Here is a 16,875-nt window from a genome sequence, read left to right on the forward strand (position 1 = left end):
CAGGAGATAGTGAAAGATCATTTGCCATTCCTTTGAGCTGTTCCCCAGGGGCCAGAAACAAGGCCAGGAAGAAAAGTAGTGGGGGAAACAGGAATGGAAACAGAAAAGAGAGAGGGAACTTTAAGATAGAGGTTCTTAATCTGTGGATCAACCCCTTTTGGTGGTGGTGGTGTTGAACAACCCTTCCAGAGGGGCCATCTAAGACCACTGGAAAACATAGATATTTACATTATGATTCATAACAGTAGCAAAATTAGTTATGAAGTAGCAGCAAAAATAATCTTATAGTTGGTGGTCACCACAGCATGAGGAACTGCATTAAAGAGTCACAGCCTCAGGAAGGTTGAGAGCCACTGCTCTAGGAGATGTTAGTCAAAAGGAAGAGGAGTCGGGTCAGCTGAGATGTAATATAACCCCCTAAGTAAACACAAAAAAAAACAATTATAATCTGATGCTACACCAGGGTAGTGGCATATGCCTTTAATCTCAGCACTTGGAAGGCAGAGGCAGATAGATCTGTGGTCTACATAGTGAGTTCCAGGACAGTCAGAGCTACATAGTAAAACCCTATCTTGAAACAAACCAAACCAAACCAAACCAACCAACCAACAACAACAAAAACCCAACAACAACAAAAACCCTGAAAAGCCAAACTACAGTGGACTCACCTACTTTCCCAGTTCCTCTGTAGCACAATATTGTAAGGTCCACACAGTCAGAAGGAAAGCCTACAATATTTGCCCCTTGCATCTAATCTCCAGGTGTTGCTGGATTCAAACATTAGTGGAGAGTCAGGGTGGACACTGCTATCTTTAAGTGATAAAAATTCAAGTTATACTGTGTGTTTACAAGATGTTCATGTGTAGGGGCTAGTATGTGTGCCACTATCAAGGACTTCTACTTTTCAAGTATAACAAAGAGAATAGATAGCAATATAAATTTAATGAGATTAAGTGCTGCACATCCCAGCCACTGGATGGCCAGCAAAGCAAAGTAGAATTACCCAGGTAGCTGTAGTTGATGTTTGGGAAGTGGAAACTCTTGAATAGAGAATTCAGGATTTGTTGGCCAAATTCATTTCTTTTGCTAAAACAAGAGGGTAAGTGTTAGGGAAATACCAAAGTGGTGCCCATGGACAGCAAGAGTACTACTACATGCTGCTAAATTTTAAAAAGTGGTGGACCTCTCAGAGCCTGGGCAGACCAACACAAGCCCTTAGGGCTGACCTGTTCTCCCACAGCCCTCAATATTAATGTAATGGCTGATGGTTCAAAGGAGATGAGATGCTTAAGTTTCTACCAGGATTGTCCAACACTGAATATCTATCCATCTATCTGCTCTCAAGGAGTGACCCACGAGAGAATCTCTAGGGGCAGCTGACTGCAGCTCTGTGTATACTCTGTAACTGGAGTGGTCCGTAGACCTGACTAAGGAGGAAGCAGGGGCAGGGGCAGAGGCAGGTTCTAACACTAAGTCTGAACGAGGCACACTTCCCACTGTTCTTTGCTTGTGCCCACTTAGGATGAACAGCTCGCATACTACTAGAAAGAAGATCTATCTGTTGATGAAGACTTGAGTAAAATTAGCAGGTAGAAGGGTACCACAGCAACAGAGAGAGAGCCCAACTCCTGCCTGCAAGAGTCAGCCCAACAGGCAGATACAGAAATACAATTAAATTAAGTCAGAAAACCCGCTACAGAAAATGCAATTACTCAAAGATACAAATAAATGTTCAAAGAAAATTGGCCCCTGACAGGGTTAGTCAAGCTTCTAAATCCAGCTGGAGGCAGGCAGCTCAGGCTAATTCACCAAGGAGGAGGACTGCAAAGCTTAAACTCTCTGCATCAGGATCCTGGTTGGGCTGGCCTCATGTGCCAGGTTACCAGTGAGGAGGAACGATTTGGGGGTGGCTGACCAATGACTCAGGGCTCAAAGAAATAAGATGTGGGCAGACACAGGAATGGCTCAAGGATGGCAAGGTGGGGCAATGGAAAAGGGAACAGACTTGTCCCTGACATGGCAGGAAAGGGTCAGGTTCCTCGAGCAGGACTGTGCACCCCTTCCACAGAAGAAGCTAAGGGAAATGCCCTACCTCTCGCTGCAGCACTAGTTCCTTGGTGAAAAGTGTGGCTTCCTCACTGAATGGCTCTCCTTCCTGCACCAAGCCTGGTAGGTTTCGTGCTCCTCTGGGACACTCAATGCCTGTATCAGGAGAAAAGGAAAATCTGTGAGAAAGCATGCAGAAAAAACACTTCCCATCCCACCACTCTCAAGCTGGGAGGAACCCTCACCATGCTCCCCTTTGGCCCTTCCAGACCCTTAGCCTCGTGTCTTTAGCTACTGCGTCCATAAATGGCGTTCCTCACTAAATTTCACTGGCAGCCCCAGCCATGTGCTGGAGAACAACTGCAGCTGGCTCCTAGACCCTTCCTCCTCACTATCTGACTTGATGCCGGAATCCAAAGTGTTAATTCAGTGTCACTTTCCTTTTCAAACAAACACCCTCTCTGTCCTTAGACTGTGCTTTGTATATAGTACCACCAGCTTTCATTCAGAATGAGAGGCAGAAGAAAACAGAAAGCAGTAGGTGGTGGAGTCACATCCCATTTTATCATTTATCTTCTTCATAGCCTTTGCTAAATTACTGAACAAAGGCTCAACTCCTGTTTGTATAACAGATATAACACATGCGCTTCTTTTTTTTTCTTTTTTCTTTTTTCAAAATTTAAATTAGAAACAAGCTTCTCTTACATGTCAGTCCCAGTTCCCTCTCCCTCCTCTCCTCCCTGCCCCCATTCCCTTTTTGCTCCCCAGGGAGGGTGAGGCCTTCCATGGGGATCTTCACAGTCTGTCATATCATTTGGAGCAGGGCCTAGGCCCTCCCCGTGTGTCTAAGCTGAGAGAGTAACCCTCTATGTGGACATGTGTATTTCTTAAAGGTGCTGTATTAACCCAGGAGAAATTATGTATGTAAGATATTAGAACAAGGCTGGCCACTGCAGCTATTATTACTATCATCTTTATCACTATCATTATTATTCTTAACAATTCTCATACTTTCTTTGACTCCCATAGCAAGCCTGTAACATTCGTGAGCACAGAAACTTATCCTGTATCCTTGTTTGCACTTTATACAAAATACACACCTACTGTCAAGCCTAGATTGCCTTTTCTTTTTTTGGTTCAATCACTCATTTTGAACATATATTTATTACTAACAGTGGTCGTATGTGATAGACCATAAAGTATGTTGTATTTTGATGTCTAGATAAGACATAAATATTGCAAAGTAATTCAGATCCCAACTGTAATTATGAAGGAGAAACTTGATGCAGCAGACAGACAGGAAAATAAACTGATGACAATTCCAGAAAAAGAAAAGTAATGAAAACCTGTGTCCCAATTTTCTGACTTCTGTTGGTCCCCGATTCTGTGACACTCTGGGGAATAGAGGTCCCATTATCAGTAAGCAGAACACAGGGTCCACATGCTTAGGAGTAAAGCTGGATGGCTGTTCCCATTTCTAGTATAGATTGAAGATACCAAAGCCCAGAAGAAAAGGAATAGGCTCCATGTTTGGTTCTCAGCAGATGCAGAACACAGCTTTCTCTCTGAGCCTCCAGTGGAAAAGATTATGCAAAATGAAGCACTAGGTGGTGGTGGTGGGGTATAGCAGCAAAAGAGCCTGCAGCAGCGGGCAGCTTCAGTGGCAGCAACCAGCATCCTCTCAGTTTGCAAAGATGGAATAGCTTGAAGGCTCTATGCCAGTCAAGTGGCTGGAAGATCAACAGGGCTGCCTCTTTCCCTGCACTTCAGGGTCTACGAGAGGAGTAGAACTTGATTTTCTAAAAGACAGCAACAACTCCAGGGGCCAAGAACCTGAGATTAACCCCGAAGGGAGAGATGAGACTAGAGAAAAATGGAATCAAAGAGAGCCCATGTTTTTCATGACATCAATAGCCAAAAACACTTTTCATTTTAGATCTGCAAACTAAGCAAGAGGAGAATTGCCAGGAAGAAAAATAAACGATTCTGTTGAACTATTTTGCCACATACCCATAGATAAAACATTGCTGCAGAGACAAAAATAATACAAAAACAAGCGATTGGTCTGTTCCTGATTCTCAAAGCAGAACTGGGGTGCTGTGAGGTGGTGGGCTGCTATGCACCCCACCCCAGCAAGGTCAGAAAGTGAGGGGTGGGAAGGAATTAGTTTTCTAATAGAAGGGTACCTCAGATCTCAAGAGTCTCAATAGAGAAGTACTAGCTTTAGCCCGTATCACTTTTTTGGTATTCTGAAACAGCAACAAACCAGTCAAACTGCCGGGACCTCAGGGATACCCTATGGGACCCAGACCACCAGATGATGAAGTTGAGGAGACATGACAGCTCAGTGGGCCCAGCGAGTTAAGCAAATCAAGCAGAATTGCATTCAAAGGAGGGTCCTTTGGGCCTGTGAGACAAGTCCACTCATTCTCGGTAGACAAAAGCCTAAGTTCCTTGCAGTTGCTACTCCATTTCCTAGCAGTCAGGCTTCAGCTAATCAGGGTGTTTCTCTACCACTTTTAAAGTGAAAATAAACAAATATTCACACCAATGCCTAGTTAACATGGCAAAGGCAGGAAGAAATCTCTCTTAGATCCGTTTCCTTTGAAGAAACCCCTGACCATAGGGCAAGTGGACCCCAGGTGGAAGACCACAAGGAGCAGTTGGGAGAAGCAGAACCTGCAACCAGACCAAGGTTTGCAGAAAGAATCTTATAACACCTGCAGATAAAGGCTAGTGTTGGCCTGAGAGAGAGTTCAGAGAAGAGAGACACTTGCTGGCAAGCCTGACGGCCTGAGATAAACCCCTGGGAACCATGTGGTGACTTCTGCACACACTGTCCCTAGATTCTACACCAATGTTGTCATGCACGAGTATATGCATGCATACATGCATGCAAGTATACATAGATAAGTCATCAAGGAGGTCAGAGGACAATTTGAAAGACTTGGCTCTCAATTCAGGTTGTCAGACTTGACAGCAGGTAACGTTGCCCATTGAACATCTCAGCAGCCCCACATGTGTATCTGCATACAAGCATAAATACTTAAATATAATTAAATCCCCAAACACTGGTTAATCTTGACTAAATGCATTAAGTGATAGTCTACTGTACTATAGTTCATTAAAGACAAAAACCAAGAAGGCTTTGGTACTGGATTGAAGCCTTGAGTAGGTAGGCAGAACCCATGGCCTTAGAGCATCCAAACCAAGGCTCCAGACTTGTGTCCAAAGGGATCAAGAAAAAAGAATAGTGTCTGGTGATGACTAGGACACTGTGCTGATTCTAACCTGCAAGACTCAGGAAGTGGCTGGCTTCTGCTGCGATCCAGGTAAACCCAGGGAACAGGAAGTGGTCTATAACCCCTGCTGTCCAGGGTCTATGGAGCACGGCAGCCCAGAGTGCACTGCTCCTTGTCTCAGACTAGGCCTACGCTGCTGGGCTGGGCTACCATCACAACTGTGCCACTTTCTCAGCAATAAAAAGGAGAAAGAAAATCGACAGGCAGAAACACAGAGTTCCCAGGCTCTGGGAGCACCTTGGAATGGAGGCAGGGAATGAGTCAGAGAGACTCTCTCTGGCCTGTGTCTGTAGCTCTGGATCCTGGGAGCACACTGCAGTGGTGCTGCATGCTGATAAGGATGCATGGGCTAAGCTGTGCCTCCAATGCCACAGGTACACAGTAGGCACCTGCCTTACCACTGACCCTCACAAACCACTCAAGAAGCAAAGATGTTTTGTTTGAAAACCTGAAAATTCGAAGCATTTTTGAGCATTTTTCCTTCCCTATGATGCACTGGTGGGATGAAGTGAGATGATACTTAGATCTGGAAGAGGCTGATGGGCCATATATGCTCTTTGTAGCTCATACAAACCGTAGGGCCTGTTTGCCTAAAGGTAAAATTCATTATTTTTCATGCTTTAGTGGACTTTTTAGCAAATGAACGGCTGAACAAAACTACTTAAAATAAAACACAACATAAAAGAACATTTTTGGAGGGCTCAGATGAGACACGGTATCAGGACATCATGACTCTGGCTTCTGCTTTGTCACCAAGAACTATTAAGTGTCACCAGTTCAGTCTCTATCTCTGACAGGAAGGGTCTACAAGGTCTAGCATGGCCATAAAAAACCTACAATTTTGGGATGTCCTTTTGAGCACTCAAGGCTTGACTTTTGGAGTACAGAGTGCTTCTTTTCAAACTTAAAAGGCTGGGCTGTGGAGTAACAATCTATTAAAAAATTATACACTTAGAGACATTGACTAACTAGTGTAATTAACAAAAAACACTTTGGTCAGTCAGCTTTGGAACAAAAAGAACTAATTCTTGCTAATGACAAGATAATGGCCATATAAGAGATTCTATTGATGGTCAAGTAAAGGTTATGTATCACTCTGAATATTTTAGAATGTATGCTAAATTTTGTGATAATTAAGCTTCAGGACTCAAAGTGTGCCTGTTCTTTCCTGTATTGCACAGTGGGAACCAAGGGGAAAAATGGCCCGTTTGCTTTGCCTAGAAGTGACAGCTTCCCAATGACCATTAGTTCAGCAAATAAGCCAGGAATTATCAGAAGGAGAGATAGTGGAAACAAAAACCCATCTGAAGGATTAGTCAGTGGTGCTGATTACATGTCCACTGTGCTCTCTGCGGCCCCTGTCATCAGAAGAAAGAGAGCAGGAGATATGCAGCAGAACCTCCTTGTGTCTGCTTGGAACACTCAAAAATTCCACAGCTCTCCTAAGCCTTCCTCCTTGTTTCACTAATGTCATCAAGTCCAGGCTAGATACGATGTGGGATGGTAGGGACATCAGTATGAGGACTGCACTCACAGAGCTAAGCTACCTTTCCTATTGTGTATGGCACAGTAGGGGTGACTGAATTAACTACTCTAGAGGTTGTATACTCTTAACCCGGATAGACAGCTGGAGTATATTAGGCAGACAGATGAGTACTCATCTCATCTGTGAGACTGGAGGCTGAATGCTGTGGCTGATCCAATGGTGGGGCTTCCGAGGCTCAAGCAGTGACTGACTGTGTTCCCACACACGATGCTGGTATTTGTTCCCATTACTCCACAGCTGGGAATGGGAAGCAGGGGTAAAAGTGGGGTATGGATGGACAGATTTAGCCATGCCAGTTTCAGGGGAGGTCAATCTGCAGTTAGGCCAGCAATAAATAACAAAGATGGTAGAGGCAGGTGAGCCAGCATGACCCTCTTCCTGGAACTACATCTGCAAGTGCCACGTGTAAACCATAAGCCCACTGAGGAAGCACAGGAAGGAAGCGATAATCAGAGGGTACCTGTATTAACAGAGATTTCCTCAGACTCACGTTCCAGGTTCTGTGATGTGATCCTACTTAGGATCTCTAAGATGACTTTCACTGAGTTCCTAAAAATCTGCTTTCTCTCTTCACTAGCACCATGAGCTATGGGAATCTAGTATTTCAACAGAAATAAAACTGAAACTAACATAGAAATTGCTTCTGAGGGTGGGAACTGTGTCATATTCAGATTTTATTTTTTTCTATGCCAGACACCCAATACGCTGTTAAGCAACAACGTAGATCTTCAAGAAGTGTTGAATGAATAGGAGTAAAAAAATCTGAGAAAAAGAAGTAAGCATCAAAAGACAGAAATGGCAGATTTAGTCACCACTAACATGCCTTATACAGTAGTGGAGGGGATACTTTCTAGCTGGTAACAGCTTTCTGAGTTCAAAGTCTTTCTCACACAGACCCACCCCTCCCACATAGTGTCTGTAATGGAGTAGACGGCATTAGCGGAATGGAGGGAGAATACTTAGGTGAGCTGTGGGATTCCTTAAGGTCCCAGCAGGCAGAAAGCAGGTTCTGATGCATACAGGTCTGAAGTGACCCACTCGGAAGACAGGTGTTTTTCGTGGATACCAGAAGAGGGGGTCACAGAATCCTTAACTACAGACATCCCAGTCTCCCACGGTTCTAGCACCTCAAGATGAGACACATAGCATAGGCACACCCATGCAAACATTGTTCTCTAAAGCATCACATTTGGGAACACAGTTTAAATTCAGAGATAAAATGATCAACAGTCAGCAGTAAAGCTGAGAGACGTTTAGCTCCAACACAACAGCAATCCCCATGTACGATCAGCACTGGAAGCTGATTCGGCCACATGGAAATGTGGAAACTGGAGCACCCTTAAAGAAAGCAGGAGAAAATGAGTCAGGGTGGGGAGGCCTGCCCGCCTTTAAAGGGAAGATAAAAGGTGCTAAATCTGCACCACTCAGCTACTTGGTGACTAAGAGGATGACATGATAACAATCTGCACATATTTGAAAGGTATAAACACCAGGAGGGAGGGGATGCTTAGCCTGAGAGCAGGGGGTATAATTATTAGGGGACAAAATATCGGAAAAACAGTGTGGAGATAACTACTGGGTTATAAGTAACTTTCCCAAAGGCAATGAGAATGTTGTCATTGGATCCTGAAGCTGAAAGCCCTTTGCTTTAAAAAGAAGCTCACTCTTATCAACTGTGACTATTAGGGACAGGTCTTAATAATAACTCAATTCTAGGTATTTCTGATTTAAGTACTACTGGCCCCTGAAATGTCTATGTAATTTTTGTTGATCTAGTCACAGAGGAGAAAGAACAGCAGTTCTGGTGGGAATTTTAGAACAACAGTAAGAAAAGGCTTTATCTGCTAGCAACATGCCTGGCAAGTAGTTAAAGTGGGTTTGGGTATAGACACCAGGGACAGAAAGCTAGGACAGGGAAAGCAGTCTCATCGAGTGGGTCATCTTCCTCTCTAGTCTCTACCCCCCAAACAGGAGTGCTGCGGAGTTTTCCAGATGGGAAAGAGTAGATGCCTCTCCCTCCCTTTTGTATACACAGCCCCCTGGAGGAATTGTCAAGGACAAGGCAAGGCAAGAGAGAACACCAAAATAAGCTTCCTGTCACACTGATTGCACTCCAATACCTTTGCCTGAGTTCCTGCTGCTGCAGCTACTCAATTTATAATCCACAGGCTCTCCGCAGAGTTTTTACCCCCAGATTCAATTAGTTCCATTTCTGTACCTTCCCTGCCACCTTTCTCCCTGCCAACAAACAAAAGTGAAAAGGCCCCACTATACACGGAGAGCACAATACTTCAGCTGTCACATAGACCTGGGGTGGCAGTGGGGGACTAGTAGTTTTTTAGTGATTCCCTTCCTTGGTGCGAAGAACAAACCCTCAGCCATTCATGACAGGCAGAGTCACCTGCTTAGTTGTAGAGAATATTGTTACCACTTAAAAACCAAATCAGTTCAAGGTGTTGGTTCTCCAAACTGTTACACATCTCATGCACCAAAAGCTGGTTCTCAGGTTCTGCTCACAGGTTTAAAAGTGATTGGGAAGTCTGAAACTGCAACACTGCTGATGTATCAGTTAAAAATCAAGAAACAAGAGATAGCACCGTAAGATGGTCCAGACAGAAAGGTAAGTTGTGGACCAGCTGGCCCAAAGAGTTAGTTGTGTGTGATATCAGGCCTCAATTTATATTAAAAAGTTCAGAAATAAAAATCAGGATTTTACATTGCCCCAAATTCTTTATATTCTCCCTTTTCTCTAAAGCCCTACTTTGTTTCCTCAGGGGAAGCTAGAATCTTGTGGGCCAATTTTGGAACATGCCACTGCTAAAGCTTTTTCAATGATCAGAATAAAGGGATAAAAGAAGAGTGAAGGGATGCTAATTAAAGGGATCAAACATCTCAGGTAATTGTAGTCAAGGGAGTCAGAACTGGGCAGGAGCTAAGAATGAATGCTTTGAGTTTTTAAGGATAGATTTTTATTAGGTTGTTCTGGGTTTGTGATGTTTGATGCATCTGTTGAAAGATTGGGGCCTGGAGTTAATTGGGTATGGGAACAATAAGGCCGAGCCTTCACAATGCAGTGGGAACTGCAGCTAGCTCTAAAGAAAGGGAGGGGAATAAGAAGGAAGTAGCTACAGTCAGTGGTGCAGAGCAGGGCTGTTAAACATACTTTGCGTTTCTCTGGCTGCAATCCCAATAGAAGCCTTAGTCTGTTAATGTATCCCATTCTGTTGTCAGTTGAGGAAGCGGACACTGATTCTTCCACCTCTAGTGCATGGCACAGGGTAGAAGCCCAGTAACTGCTTGTGAGCAGGAATGCCAGGAGGAGAGAATCTAGTAGAAATACATCAATCTCTATTCCTGAGTTTTGTATGCATCAGAGTTAACACTTGGAGAATTAAAGAGAAATTCTAGCGACACTGATTTCCATGACTTCAAGGTGAGCTTGTGCTAAATGGAAATCATTGGTCATGGTAAGTGGAAGAGACAAGGAAGGGCTGGCTTAGAGGCCTGATGCTACATTGCTCATTCTCAGTCTAGCTGGGCAGCATGCAGAAACCGCTCCTCCAAACCTGATTTACAGCCAGCTTAGATACCGAAGAATCACTCCCCAAAGGGAGAAAGGGAGAAAAGCTTTTCAGATGGAGCTGGCATAGCAGATAACAATCAAGCCCACACTGGAACAACCTTTTCTAATTCTACCTATTGCAGAGCAAGATCAGAAAACAATTGAGTTTTAAAGAGAAAAAATTCTCCCTGATTGATGAGGCCTTTCCTTTCCTGTGGTACCCCAAGAGCATAAATTAAAGAAAAAAAAAAAAAGGCAGGCTATGGCTCTCCATTGTCACTGGGGTACCACTATGAGCAGCAGCTGTATGATGCTCCTGTCAACTAAGCAGTAGAATACAACAACTGGGCATGGGATGATATGGAACCCTCTGGTATGTCCTCTCTGCAGAAAATGAAGAATTTTAAGGTCAAAAAAGTAGAGCCATGCTAGCCTTTCAAGTAACAAGAAGAATCGCGCCTACAAGGCTCTGGCTTTTATGTAACAGGCTGGGAGACAGCGTCCCCCCAGACAAACATCCTGCTCCTAGCAAGGGGGGGGGGGAGTTGGTTTCTATGAGAACCTCAACTTTGCTTTTACTTACTTATTTTAAACATGGAACTTTATCTTTGAATCAAACAGAACTTAGATTTATTTTTTTTTTATACTTTTCATTTCTGGTACCAAAGGGTTCCCTGTCTTGGTTTCTTTTATTCTGTGCTAATGGATAATGAGAAAAATTTGAATTTACTATCCAGACTCCAAAAGAGATTAGCTTCAGGGTAGGGAAAAAGCCACAGGAAATACCCACGTGGCTCTTGCAAGTACAAGCTTCCAGAAGGTATTCTGGCACACACCTGGCAGCCAAATGTAAATGCTACTTACTCGCATAAATTTAGAGTGACTTTTTCTACACCAAGCTGTGTTGTGTTACTTGAACAAAATGGTTTTGAGATGTGTTCAGTGAACTTCCAAACTATTGTCTTTCTTGAACTCAATGAAAATTGCTCTGGGCTCCTCCTCCTGAGAAAAGTGAGTTCCAAATGTTTAGAAATTAGTATATCAGCTAGCAGAACAGAGGAAGAAGAAAAGCAGGTAGTGTCAGAAATACTAAGGCCCGTGAATAGAGAGAATGGATTAAAAAAATCCCAGAGAGTCTTTTCTCTTACTAACTTTAAAGAAATAAGGAAAAGAAGGAACCAGAGCCAACAGCCAGGAAACAGACAAGCAAAGGCATTCTGAAGAGAGAGTGCTCTCCAAGAGGACAGACTGATCTTGGACACACAGACACAGCAGCATGTCCTGATAAGGGAAGCAGATTGAATTCTTGACACAGAGTCCTCCTTATGTAATCCAGGCTGGCCTGGAACTCATGGCTTTCCTGCCTCTACCTTCCAAGTGCTGGAGTGCTAGGATTACAGGCTTTGTGTCTCTCCCCAACCTTGCTTCTTTTTGGATTACCACAATGGGAAGCAGAGGTCAACACTGTCCTGAGAATGGAGTCTGCTCACCATCTGGTTTGTTTTTTCTAGATACAGTCTTACTATGTAACCCTGACTAGCCTAGAAGTTGTGGTATACACCAGGCTGGCCTCTTAACTAACAGATTTGCAGGCTGATCCACCACTTATTTTTGTATAGCTCACAAATTAAGACAGACTTTTATGTGGCCGAGGGAAAAAGAAAATCAAAAGAACACTATTTGGTCGTATTTGAGAAAGAGATTCTGATTTCAGTGTCTATGAGTGAAACTTTGTCAAAAGATGGCCACATTCACTTGCTGTCCATGGCTGTTTTCATAGTACAAAGACAGGTAAATAAATAGTGTGACAGAGACCACAAGGCCTATTGTCTGGCTCCTTTCAGAAAGTTTGCCAACGTTTACTACACTCAAGGATGTCATTTGGTATAGAATCAAAATAAAGCAAGAAAACAACCAGGCAGGCAGTGGGTTCACCTCCTAGAATTACAACATTGACACAACAAACAGTAAGGACAGTGCAACTTACACTACTAGTAAAAAATGCCCCACATTCACACGATCTAGAAAGTAGAAGAGATGTCTGCGCTACCTCACTGCTCTCCCCTAGACCCTGTCCAATGGTAGCCTCTGCCATCACTGTTCCCCTTATTCATGATTCAGATTTCCCCATTCAAAACGTTCACTCCCAGCTTATATATCCACAGCTATATAAGCAGTTGCCTTTCTTTGTTCCTCATCTTAGCTTCCTCCACCTCCGGCCACATCCACCGCACAGTTTCACATTCGGGTTGCCTCTCTAGTCACAGAACCGACAGCAGTCTACACTCTGTCAATCCCTCAGAGGGCTCTTCCCCTCCTAGTTTCTCCCTACTTGCTCCAGCATTCAGGGCTGCATGATCTGTCTCCTATCTTGCTGGGTTTCCAGTAGCCCAGCTTGGCCGGAACAGTTGAGGATGACCTTGAAATTCTGATGCTCTTTCTTCCCAAGTACTGGGATCATAGGTATACACGGCCATACATGGTTTAGTGCAGTGCTGGGGAGCAAACCGAGGGATCTGTATGATAGGCAAGCACCCCAGACCTGCTTCTTTCTTTTCTTTCTTTCTTTCTTTCTTTCTTTCTTTCTTTCTTTCTTTCTTTCTTTCTTTCTTCCTTTCTTTCTTTCTTTGAGACATGGTTTCTCTGTGGCTTTGGAGGCTGTCCTGGCACTCGCTCTGGAGACCAGGCTGGCCTTGAACTCACAGAGATCCACTTGCCTCTGCCTCCCGAGTGCTGGGATTAGAGGCGTGCGCCACCACGCCGGGCCCCCACCTGTTTTTTTTTTTTTTTTTTTTTGAGACAGGGTCTTACTTTGCTTATTAAGAAGCCTTGGATGTCCTGGAAGTCTCTTTGTAAACCAGGCTAGCTTTGAATCCATAGAGATCTGCTGGCGTAGTGCTGTGATTAAAGGTATGATCACAACACACAACACCTCGCTCTGCCTTCCCTCTGTATCCTCATTCTTATCCCCACCTACCCTTACCTTTCCTTGTGATGATCATGGACAGCAAGACTCACAAAATCCTGAACTGTCCTCCAAACACTGATCTCCAATTCCCAATGTCTGATAGAGATTCCCCCTTGGGTGCCCAATTAATACCTCCAATTCAGTGCGCCTAAGCTAAACTGCTTCTCATCTTGTGCCCTCTCTTCTGGTTTATCACCTCTGCCCATGCTGGAAGCATCACTCACTACCCATTGCTTCTCTCCTTCTCTATGCACATGAACCAGTGCTTGCTTTGCCAAGAATCTTCTGGTTTCCTGTCTGCCCTCCATTTTCCTCTATAGGGATTTTTCATACATACAGTTATCACAATACTATTCTAAAGCACACGTTTTGTTCAAAACCCTTGAGTGGCATCCTGTACTTCACCAAATAATATCAGAATTCAACAATCTGACATTCCAGGCCCTATAAGACTTTGTGTAATTCCTTGGGACCATATAAAACCTCTACTACCCATCTGACAGCCTTCAAATATTTGAAGATACAACATCTATTTTTTTTCTCATTCTTACGTCTTATTTTCTCTAGGCTAAACATTCAAGACCCCCATGAGACAAGAGTTTTGATTTCCTACTATCTCATTCTTTTCCCTCTTTAAACCTACATAGTATGAAGTCTCCCATCTGGAAATATATTTCTGGTTGACTTAATTAAAAAGGTCTAAAGGGGCGTGGAGTGTACAGTGGGGAGCACTTTCCTTGCACTGTGAGAATCAGGCTCAGGAGCACAGAGATGCACTGCTTTAGGGAAGACATGGGGGTGGGGGAAGGTGGAGGTGGTGTATATGATTCCTGCCCTATTCTAGGCAGGAAGCTACAGCGACAGAGGAAAAGCCCTCCCTAGAGGTAGGGGAGGTGGGACCTGTTCTCTCAGAGGCTTCTGGCCTTCACTGGCCCCCTTTCTAGCCCATTTCCATTCTCATCTCTCAGCAGCAGCCCAAGGCACAGTGGAGACCCTGGTGGTGCTGTGACAAGCAGCCTATTCATTTCCTTCTCTCAGGCAAGCTCTCTGGGGATAAAAAGGAACAGCAAATCCAAACCACTGCCCAGAATCCACTTTGCAGAATTCAGAGAAAGACTGCTCTACTGAAGCAATTATATCCTGTTTGGAAGACCTGAGGGGGAACGAAAAGGATCTTTAGTTTTCAGTGATGCTGCAGCACTGAGTGGAGACCATCTCAGGACCACGGGACCAGTGCTCATGGAAGGAAGGCATCATGTGCACTTTCTGAGGCTTTAGCTCCCGACACGTAGGAGCAACAGGACACAAAACTGTCAGCATTTGAACTGTGACACTGCACAGAAAGCTTCAATAGGGAAATGGGAGAAAAGTAAGGCCAGCAGGAAGGAAGCATCAAGTCCCAGAAAGACCAGTTTCCTGAGACGAACAAGAGCTCATGGGTTGTGCCTGTCCATCCAGGGCCAGAAATGGCCTTAACATACAAACTGCTGTACTACTGAGAAATGGCCTCGGCAGAAATCTGCCTAAACTCAGGATACACAAAACAAGTGTGTGTTGGGGGGTAGAGGGTGGGAGTGGTTGAGTGCTTAGGGCTGCAGGGAGAGTGAAATTTCCTGAATACAGCTCTCAGTCTCACCAATTCCTTGAAAATGATGCCTGGTACACAACCACTGCCAAAGAATGCAGGCGTGGGGCAGAGTGGGGGAGGACAGGATGTGCGAGCGTGTGTGAGAGCACACGTGTGTGCTCATTTACTCAAGGAAAGAGGGCAAAGAAGGGGAAGGAGAAGAGAAAGGGAGAGGGGCTGAAGAAACAGTATTGGCCTTGCCTAGGGCTGAAAATCATATACAGGAGCCTAACATGGGAGAAGGTGACTATTACAAAGACCCTGGTCACTAAGAAAGCTTGAGAGCAGGCTGTGTCTACCTATCCCAGGCAGAGTGGGAGTACGTGGAAGACAATACAGCAAGACAGCCATAGCTGGACCTTTAAACCTTGCTCACACCTGGTCATCATTCCTGGGAGAAGGGCTGCTCTCTTGTAGGCATATTCTGCTGGTCTCCTCCAAAGTCCCATGCTGTATGGTTGCTCCTTTCACCAGCCTGCACACCTAGGTAGAAGCCGGCTTTCTTTCTACTTCTGTCACATATACTTGTAAGCAGGCAGGCAGGCAGGCAGGCAGGCAGGCAGGCAAGCAGGAAAGCCAGCAAGCAGGCTTATTGCTTCTTTGGAGCTTTGCCACCATCCATGTCTTTTCTACTATGTGCATCAAGAGGCTGGTGACAAGGCCCCTAAATTATAAAGAGAAATATAGGGCCTTGCAGAACCTTTGAGGATCTGGGAAGCTGCAAGGTACATGGTTATCTACTTGATGAAATAATGTATTTGGTGTAATAACACATATTACGTATGCCCATAAGTTTGGTCACTAAGATAATCATATGTCCTCTTTGAATATAAAACAAAGCAAAATAGAAGTGGCCAGTCCTGGACAGGTATCTTCCTGGACTTTGTTTTTCAATATTTATCAAGTATCAGGACATTCTATGGCCCCCTAAAGCTTCCCTTTACATCAGAAGAAGGCGATTAAATCTCTGAACATGAAATACTAATGCTGGGGCTATATAGCTACACATGTGTCAGCACTTCCATCCCAGGCAGCTTTTCTAGGAGGTACTAATTCCTGAATGGCAGAGAGGATGGCTGTCAACAAAGGGTGGGCATGAAGAGGCAGATTACACAGCACAACAGCCACAAGAAAAACAAAACCAAGATAAAGGTTTCATATGGAGGCTACTGCCCCTAAGGCCACTAAACTAGAACATTCTTTATTTTGTGATTCACTCAGCCTTAGCAGACAGTTGTTCATGCTGGAGTCAGGAGGACAGGTGGGCGCTTGGTAGGGAATGTCTTCTAGCCAGCCTAGAGCATCAAGCTCCGTCAATAATGACACAAGTGCTCTGGACTGCCAGAGTATGGACTTATTACTTCTCTGCATACCCAGACACCTACCTGCCCCATACCTAGGGAATAAGAGAGCATCAGATTTCTCTTCCAAAGGCAGTGGTGAACACCAGGGATCTGCAGGGCAGGCAGGAGTGAGGAAACAATGTGAGAAACTCCAAGGGATCACGATGGATCGAAACCACTGAAGTGACCTTGTGTGTGCAGAGAGAGCTGGCATGTATAATTTGTAGGGTCCCTACATTCTTATTTCCCTTTTACCAATGCTCTGGCAGAGATGTTTTAACATATTAATCTTTGCAGATGAGTGATATGGTTTAAAATACTGCAGGGCTTGGCTGCCATTCCCTCCCCTGGGGTCTCAAAATAACTCCACACAAATCATCTTTGCTAAACACTCACTCACTCAGGCAGCTCTTCTCTGCTAGCACACACACATCTTATGTAAGGGAAGAAGCCACCCAGATTGCTGGAAGACAGTAGCACT

General features: G+C 44.5%; 1 protein-coding gene across 1 annotated transcript in view; it reads right to left on the reverse strand.

The window, feature by feature from the left end:
- Positions 1–16,875, reverse strand: part of Snd1 (staphylococcal nuclease and tudor domain containing 1) — a 399,500-nt gene that overhangs the window by 94,201 nt on the left and 288,424 nt on the right. The window contains exon 16 of the mRNA XM_027391329.2: positions 2,093–2,202. Coding sequence (XP_027247130.1) covers positions 2,093–2,202 — 110 coding nt within the window. The remainder of the gene's footprint in view (positions 1–2,092; positions 2,203–16,875) is intronic.

Source organism: Cricetulus griseus (assembly GCF_003668045.3).
Source record: "Cricetulus griseus strain 17A/GY chromosome 1 unlocalized genomic scaffold, alternate assembly CriGri-PICRH-1.0 chr1_0, whole genome shotgun sequence".
NCBI lineage: Eukaryota > Metazoa > Chordata > Mammalia > Rodentia > Cricetidae > Cricetulus > Cricetulus griseus.